This window comes from Chrysoperla carnea, chromosome 5 (assembly GCF_905475395.1).
Source record: "Chrysoperla carnea chromosome 5, inChrCarn1.1, whole genome shotgun sequence".
Taxonomy (NCBI): domain Eukaryota; kingdom Metazoa; phylum Arthropoda; class Insecta; order Neuroptera; family Chrysopidae; genus Chrysoperla; species Chrysoperla carnea.
The window spans coordinates 43,440,666-43,450,531 of NC_058341.1; the positions used below are offsets into that span (position 1 = coordinate 43,440,666).

Genomic DNA, 9,866 nt, shown 5'->3' on the forward strand with positions numbered 1-9,866 from the left:
AGTAAATACTTTGATTAAGACAATATTTTCTTACTATACTTTAATTTTTAAGATTCAATTACTTATTTTATTGAATTAAGGAGGTACAGAATACAATCACGAAGTCCAAATTAATTATTTAATGACACATAACATTAAGGTTTTCCACCCCTGCTCTAGGACAATCAAACCAGGACAAGAAATCCAATGGCAAAGGCGAAAATTTTGCAAGTATGGATCTTTGTAGCTACTGCTACTGTTCACTCAAAATGAGTGAAAAATTACTGAATTCTACCCTTTAATTTCTCTTATTATTTTCCCCAATTTTTATCTAATGAGCATGCATTGGGCATAATTTTATGAATTTTTATACATCAATAAATTAATAAAATCGTAATAATTTGATTCTTGTTTCAGATGTTTTTAATATGGTCATCATTAATTGTATGTACATATATTACACCAAATGTTTATGGTCAACCAATGGTGAATGTTCCAAATGTACCACCAGTACCAAATAAATCTGTATCAACACCACCAATACACACAAATACAATACAACGTTTAATCAAAATATTAGAAAATAAAAGTGTATCAGATGAATCACGTGGATTAAAGCGTGTATATTTATCAGATCGACATATTACTTGTAATGATGGTTCACGAGCTGGGTAAATATTTTCATTATTATATGTCTTTGATCTCGAAAATTTTAATTATAGTGAGTGATAAAATGATTGAATGTTATTACATGATCGTTACGCACAATCTGATATGTATTAAAATCGTGTAAGTTTGGATGAATTAATGTTTGTTACTCAATCACGTCAGAACAGCTGAACAGATCTAGATAAAATTCGGCACAGAGATAAAATAAATTCGGAAAAATGCACAGTTTTTATGGGATATACAGTAACCATGTTTTTAAAGGGTTTTGTCAATTCGTGAAATAAATTTTTTGCGCATTTTTCTCAAGAAAGCTTGGTTCTCAATTAATTTAATTTATTTTTAATTAATTTTCTTCTTGATTTATTTACACAGTAACGATAAAAACTCTCGAAATCTCTTTTAATCGCGGATAACACCACGAGCTAGTACAATGTAAAATAGTTCTTTTATGGAAAGGAATTTCTTTTTCATTACTAATAGACCATGGCCCACCATAGACCCACAAAATGAGTAAAGATCTAAACTTGAGTCCCAATTAAATCAATTGTTGAAATTTGTTAAAACAAAAATCAACTCTTATTTAGCACCGGACAAACAATTTATATAAAAGTTATTTTTAAAAAACAAGAAAAAGTTTAAGAATCGTCAAGTTAAGAATCGTCGTCTGGGTCCGCGAGATCTTAAAATAAACTAAAAATAAATTAATGATCAAAAAGATCACATTTCATTGAATATTAAATTAAATTGAGCGTCTCGATTTCTTATTGATTAATACATGGATGACTAGGAGAAATAATTTGACCTTTTTATGCAATAAAAACCTTAAAAGTTTATTTTTCGGCAGATTAAATTAGTAGGATTAATATACATTCGAACATTTTCTCACATACTTTATAATTTTATACTGGTTCTAAAGCTTTGGTGTATGGTAAACTGATTACAAAAATATATATTGAGTTGTATTTACTTAATTATACAGTTCCCTTTAAATCTGGCTTTCCAATTAGTGTAATCATAAAAGCACAATATATTTGAGTAAAAATTGTATTTTTTTTTTTAAAGATACAACAAAAAATTGTACACTTAAATCCAAAACTATTGAACCAATTTAAAATAATTTTACGATTCTAAGGGTCTAACTTTTTACAGGTTTTATTTGCGAAAATATCATGGAAGTAAAAAATGGATTATATTTTTGGAAGGTGGATGGTATTGTTATGATCATAAAAGTTGTCGAAATCGATGGATGCGATTAAGGCATTTGATGACTTCGACTCAATGGCCAGAGAGCCGTGATAGTACGTATTTTTACTTTTTTTTTTACTAACGAAATTTGCAAACAAAAAAAAAAGTTTTATAAGTTTGATCGCTATGCATATCTGCCTGTGGCATAGTAGCTCCTAAACGGATGAACCGATTTTGATTTTTTTTTTTCGTTTGGAAAATATATTCATGTAAAGCGTTCTATGTTTTTAAAAATCGTTTCAGTTTGCAAAGAGCTATAAGGAAAAAAACCACCTTTGTCGGGGGTTTTTTTAATTTTTTAAATTTCACTTGCTAAGCCTACTTGTTGAAAAATAATGTCAAAATGACATCCCTAAAAATTTGAAAAACTAAATTTATTTGCGTTAAAATTATAAATGTGTTAAAAATAGAAATATTTTTGGGAAGTTTTATTTTTAGATTCACATTATAAAATCTTTATAAATTTGATTGTCCCTTTACAATGGTCTTTAATTATCCAAAAAATATAATTTCGATAACTAAATATATGAAATTTACAGTTGGTGGATTGTTATCGTCAAATCCAGAAGAGAATCCCTATTGGTGGAATGCAAATCATGTATTTATTCCGTATTGCACAAGTGATGCATGGAGTGGTACACAGGCTGTTGCCGAAGATAAATTCAATTTTATGGGTGCAAAAATTCTGGAACAAACTATACGTGATTTGTTACCATTAGGCCTACAAAATGCTACACAAATGTTATTGGGAGGTAGTAGTGCGGGTGGAACGGGAGCCATGGTAAATTTAGACACGGTTCGAGATTTACTACATCATACATTGAATTTGAAGCATATTGAGGTACGTGGTGTGATCGATTCTGGTTGGTTTTTGGATCGAGCACCCTACGCTCCTGGTTTAGCAACTGTTGAAGCAATTCGTAAAGGAATGAAATTATGGATGGGAAAAGTTCCAAAAAAATGCCAAAATATTTATAAGGATGAACCCTGGAGATGTTATTTTGGATATAGATTGTATCCTACACTAAAATGTAAGTATGAAACTTGATTATTGAAATTTAAAATTCATATTTTTAAATTTTAAGTTTTTATTTTAATGAAGATCTATATTTTAACTCAGGGCATGGGGAACCCAGGGCACGATCAAATCTGTTGAGCCGCAAAAAAAGAATCATTTTTTTCATATCTTGCTTAATTTTCGAGGTATCGAAATACCGAAACTGACACTATTTTAATCAATAAGTAAGGTTCAAAAGGCCTAAAGCCCGCGGGACAGCATTCTTTTTCTTAAATGATCAACACGTACTTGAAACTTTGAGAGTGGCTTCCTTTTGTGCGAATCTACCAAACTTTCTCTCGGCGACTTTGTTCGAAAATCAATCCGTAGAAAAATCTTTGAGCCGCGGAAATTGCATCCTTCGCTATTACGACAATGTGCAACTTTTTACGATAACGCACTCATCAAATAATCCCTATTCTAACTTAATTCACCACAGCCCTTTAGATTTTACATTAATAGATAATATTTTTATATTTCTAGCGCCATTATTTGTGTTTCAATGGCTTTTCGATGAAGCACAAATGTCTGCTGATAATGTGGGCGCACCAGTTACCAAACAACAATGGGATTACATACATAAAATGGGTGATTCCCTACGGCATAGCTTTGAAAATGTGACAGCATTATTTGCACCTTCATGTATATCACATTCGGTTTTAACAAAACGTGATTGGTTAAATGTAAAAGTGGATGATATTTCAGTGGCTGAAGCATTACATTGTTGGGAACGACATTTAGATTCAATTAATAATAATACATCAGTAAAAAATAGTATACAACATGACGAGGATTTAACAATGAATAAAATTGCTGTTGATTTGGATACAAATGAACCAACAAATTTTCCTTCAATAGTATCGATACGTCATCGGATCATACCAACACTATCAACTATACGTGATTCAATGTTAAAAAATAATATGGATGCAGCTGGTGAGAAACCAGTTCCTAAACGTAGACGACGAAAAAAGCATAGGAATAAAAATAATCGTAGAAATCATCAAAATAAAAAACGTAAAGGTGAGTTCTCATATTATGAAAAAACATAATTTATCTCTAATTTAGCACACCCTGGTTCCTCAGAAAGGATCAGAAAATAACTTTTGCTTCTCCACGAAACTTGTAACTCAATAGCAAAAAAATGCATTGGGTTTTTGGGTAAAATTTACCCTATATACCAAATTACTTCAAATTCTGGAATAATACTTTTTCCGATTTTTTCTGATCTGAAGATTTTTTACTGTTTACTAGTTACTATTGTGGAAGCAAAATTTTATAATTCATTAAAATAGTAATGTATGTTTTTGCGTTTTTGTTTACAGGCAGAAAACAACGCGCTGAAAAAGAAAAAAAGATGAACCAATTATCACCGGAGGAAACAAACTTAGCCAGACGACCAGAACGATCATTATTAAAAGCAAAAAAACGTTCGAAACCATCATCATCACATCATCAATCCATTTTGCAACAATGTAAAATGCGTGTTATGGAACGTTGTTCATGGCCACAATGTAATCATTCTTGTCCAAAATTACATAATCCATATACGGGCGAAGAATTAGATTTTATTGAATTATTAAAATCATTCGGTTTAGATATGGATAGTGTAGCGTTAGCTTTAGGAATTGATGTAAATACGTTAAATAATATGGACCATTCGGAATTATTAAATTTATTAACGCAATCTGCGAGTTAGTTAAACAATTTTCACTAACGAAAAGTACTGATTAGAAATTTTTTTACATGGCCTTTACAAATCCGAATTAAGGAAAACCAAGCCATTGATCTACGATGAATATTTGGTTAGGAAATAAAGTATTTTGTAAATATAACGGTTCTCAGAGACCACCTTAGATGGAAACTGTCATTCGGAAGACAGTTCTTCGAACGTCAAACTATATATAACATTGCTGTAAGTCCATGGCAAAATAATTTCGAATGATTCCCAGATTAATTGCGTACTAAAATTACTCTTCGTTTTACGAAAAATTCCTTCTGGTTTAAAATGCGTACGCCCGGTGTGTGAATGTATAAATGCGTTTTCAAGCGCTATAGTCCAAGAGCTGATCATAGTAAATCTTCCATGATAAGTCTAAAATTCAATTTGCTCAGTCCGTATTAAATGTTATGCATTTTTAAGTGAAAATAAAATATAAATTTAAAACTGTACTTTAGTGTTTTCAGAGAAAGGGTTACGGCGATCGGCTCTTGGACTATAAATAAAATAATTTATTTTTCTTTTTTTGTATATTTGTTGTAATATTTTTATTTTATTTTTTAGTTATCGTTACATTCAAAAAATGAAAGATATAATAATAATACATCTCTATAAATAAAAATGAAATTCTAATCACTGCCAAAAAGTACGGGTATTATTTAAATTAAAAAAGTAAATATATTTTATAATCTGAGTATTTTATTCTCGTAATTTTGTAACAAAATTATGGATTAAAACAAAATAATTTCTTGTCATATAACAAAAAGTATTTGTACATAGATTTTAATTTTTTTTTTTGTATATGCAACTTCAATTACATGAATAGTATAATATTTGCCTGTATAGTACGTACTAAAACATGAATTTGCTTTTAATATTTGGATTTGCAAACAACTATTCAAGACAACCAAAATTGGCAAATTTTCATAATAATAAAGAGAAGGTTATCTTCGTTGTTTCATTAAAATAACCAATATGAATATCAATTAAATTGAAACCAAATGTTAAATTTAATATAAAATACCTAATAAAAACGGGCAATATCGGTTATTTTAACAGGAATGCTGAGTTAACTTTCGAATATTTATATTAAGTATAATGAAAATTACATCAAGAAAACCCATTGTAATAAGATCAACAGGAAAATTTGTAAAAAGGGTAGTGATGTCTATTAAAAAAAGAAAATAATTTTTTTTTAATCTTTGTTAATAATTTTTTTAATTTATTGAATTTTTTTTTATGTTCATCAATTCTAGTTCCAAACAGCTTAGACTGATAATTTCTACCTCAAAAATATTGTCAAATATTTATATTATTAATAATAATTAACCAATTTAATTTATCAAATAAGCTTTAAGTTAATTTATTATAATCACAATCTTAAATAAAAATGTAATTATTTTGAAAATTGATTTATAATTCACTGTTTATTTTGTATGCGTATTGAGTTTTATTTTGTACGAATTTATGTTGTATTTAGGTGAATGTTTGGTCGTATCAGGAAACCTTTCTGGCAAAATTTTTTTATAAAACCTCCCATATATTACAGGATAGCATTCTTATCCAGAAAATGCCATGATTTTTGTCTTTTTTGGATCAAAATTATTCTAAAAAATGATTTTTTCCAAATTGGGAAAAAAGGGTATACCCATTTGATGAAAACGGGTATAGAAAGTAATTTTGAACAAAGAGAACAAAAACAAAAATCGATTTTCCTTAGCGATTTGGTGAGTAGTTTGTGAAAAGCCAAAAATCCTGCCCGAAAACGTTTTATTTCTACAATAATAGGGTATTCTACTATGTTGGAAAAAGTATTCCAAAATGGTGACTTTCCCTATAAACAGCCACAAAAAAAGTATACTTCGGCGTCAAAATAAACACGCTTTCTTGCCATAAAATTAAATTAAATTTTAAACCTTTTTTTTTCTCGTAAAAACGCAGTTAGCCATTTTGATGACGTAATATTGGTAAAAACAACAGTCGTGTATATAATTATCATACGTGTAAATAAAGTTGATGGTATACATAACCAAAAATTACTATGAAAGTCACCAACAAATTAGTAATTTATGTATATTATTTTTGCATATGTGATGTGACATCATGGCGGCTCGGGTTTTAGGCCACGTGATAAACATATTAAAAGTTACGACTTCTAATTTAAATATAATAAAACAGTAATGTGCTTTTATGACTCAAAATCAGAATATTTAAGTACATTTCTTCATAAATTTTAATTTTCAAAATTTCATAATTTATTTTTCACAACCGAAAGTACCCTATTTTAGATAACTAGAAATAAACTTGTCTAATAGTCGAAAAGAGCTGGATTTTTGTTTTTTAAAATTTTTAATAACTCTAAATATTCTAACGACAAGAAAAAACGGTTGATTTGACAATAGAACGGCTAGTTGAAGTTTCGACTCGATTTCGCAAAAACTGCTCATCCAATCGACCAAGAGGCACGATTTTTTTATTTTTTGTATAATAGTTACTTAAGTATAAAACGGTTGTTATCCAAATAGAGGCAAACAAATTTTCCCCATTTTTTTTTAAATTTTCATGATACTCCTTTGAAAAAATCAAGAAAGATACGATAAAATTTTTTTCTGGAATTCGATGAAACTTAGTGTAAAGAAGTGTTAGAAATTTTGCCCCAATAATTACAAAAATTGGGTTCATTTAACGATTGGGTGAATGGATTTTGAGATATCACCTAAAAACTTGTATCAGAATGTATACGAATACGATGTTAATTTCAGAAACTACAAACTCAATCGTTGAATACGAGGACCGTATCCTATTTCAGAAATGTTTGAGCGCATATCGGTTAATAATAACCATGGCCAATAACAATGTTTTGTTTATCCTATAACTGTGCTGCCATCTGAGGTTAGCTTGTGTACGAAGGTTGTATGTTACGATTTCGAGTATGAAAGTTTTTGTTTTTTGTTTTTTTAAGAGAGTACCTGGTTTGTAATAATTTTAAATAATTGTATTTTATAATAATAATTATTTATTAGTATAAAAAATAATATTTGTGAATAGTAATTATTTCTTTCAAATTTTTCTTTTATAAAAAAACAATTAAGTTTTGTGATTTAACAAACAAAAATTAAATTTATTTTTTTTTCAACTCTACTGTAACTTGTTCGTAAGTTGTAAGTTGGTACCTAATATAAAATTTGTTTGAAAATTTAGTTCTTGTTTTTTTATATATTTATTTTCCCATTTTTTCATTCAAGTGGCGAATTCAAATGTTGAATTTCTCGGACATAGACAAAATACAGGTAAGAATTTTTCTATGGGCAAATGGTCTGATGTATGAGCTATATTATTCAGAGAGTTTCAATCAAAGCCATTCAATAGCTTTTGTCTGAAAAGGACGCAAACAAACAAACAACCTCAGTTTCACATATATAAAATATAGGAATAAGAATTTCATTAAATAAAATTTTCATTTAGTTTACAAACAGCAAATGTGAAAAATAGAAAGACTATGGCAAAAAACACCACCCAATACGAATATCTTAAAACCACCTCTACGCTACATTAGTGGCTGGTTAATCGTTAACTTCGTTAATATTCTCCAATAGTTAATTTTATTACATCATAAGAGAAAATAATATTCCAGTTGATTTTTCAAATCAAGTTTAGACGGTCTGTAATGTAGGCCTGGATCAAAATTTATTTCAATTAAAGTTTTAGAACACAACGCCGCGCAAAATAATAACAAAAGTATAATGAATACAGACTCTTTTTAGTTGGCACTTTTTGAAAAAAATTTCCTTGTAATCCGCCAAATTAAATATAAAAGTGCTAAGATTTCAACCATTTTCTAACTTCAGGCATGGAGCATTCATGTATCCTTATATATTATAAATGCGAAAGTAAGGTTGTTTGTTTGTTTGGCTTTCACGCAAAAACTGAATAAGAAGAAATACTGAGTGGACTTGAATGAAACTTTACAATAACATAGCTCATACATTATGGTAACAAATGAGCTATAATCATAGATAATAAATATTTATATATGGCTATAATTTATAAAGCTATATTATTTAAAAAATTAAATTATTTTTGACATTTCACAGCACAATCAATGAACATCATTTTAAAGCTAAATTAAAAATTTCTGTAAAAATTTATGGCCATCTATTCTGATATACTTAATAAATTATGTTTATTTTACTTTTGAAAATGAAATTGAAAACTGTACATATATTTTACCTTGTAAAACAATCCCTATTTCCAGTGTTATGGAAGGAGGATAAGTAAGAGCAAGGAAGGTAAAGGCTATAATGCTACTTTTAACCCCACGAAGCGGGTGAGTATCATGCCAGTTTAAAATAAATCAATATTGTAATTACTTTTATGTGTGCGTCGGATTACAATGGGTCCGAATTACCGCAATTCTACTGTATAGGAATCGAAACAAATTTTCACATATTAAATTTTTGATTCAAAGATAAACTCTTTCTATTCATTAGTTGATTTGAATCGGTTTACTTTCAGCTACACTATTCACATATGGTAGAGCTGCTCTACACCAACTTTTTAGGTGGTGATACCCTGTAAATTAATACACTTCGAAAAACGCATGCAGGTTTTTATTCTATGTGCTTCTATAAAATAATAATGCTTTTTCAAACATGAAATATACTTAGAACATACACTTGTATATATAACGAACTTGTTAAATACAACGCATATCTAGGCACCCTAAACAATATCGCACCCTAAACAAAGCAACATATTCAATTAATGGTTTATTATGAGTTTTACAAGTGTCTCTAAACCAAAGGGTAAAAAGCACCTTTTAAGTGGTCTATCAGGATACAATTGTACAATACAGAACCAAAAAAGTGTATATCAAGTCTGGTAAATATGAAATGATGAAATACGCAGAGAATGTGTTCTGTCGCCACCGTGTTTTGCTATGTGCGTTCATAGGGAAACAGTATGTTGAATAAAAAATGCAAATTTTATGTCTGTACCCTCCCTAGCGGTAGCTAGGTCCGATTCGAATAAAATTCGGTATCGAGAAGAGATTAGGTATTTGAAAGTTTGTTATTGAGAAAAACCGACAGATAAACAAGGGAAGGGGGATGCACAAAGCACAAAATTTAGAAATTTTCAAAATAAATTTTTGAAAATTAGAAATGCAATATTTATAAAAAATATGTTCTCTTTTAT

The 9,866-nt window shown here is 29.0% G+C and overlaps 1 protein-coding gene across 1 annotated transcript; it reads left to right on the forward strand.

The window, feature by feature from the left end:
• The first annotated feature begins 447 nt into the window (after nucleotides 1–447).
• On the forward strand, nucleotides 448–4,649 carry LOC123300684 (palmitoleoyl-protein carboxylesterase NOTUM). Its single transcript, XM_044883297.1, has 5 exons — nucleotides 448–650; nucleotides 1,798–1,946; nucleotides 2,433–2,924; nucleotides 3,434–3,973; nucleotides 4,276–4,649. Exons 1-5 carry the CDS (start codon nucleotides 463–465, stop codon nucleotides 4,647–4,649), a joined length of 1,743 nt encoding a protein of 580 aa, XP_044739232.1. The 5' UTR covers nucleotides 448–462.
• Nucleotides 4,650–9,866: the final 5,217 nt, after the last annotated feature.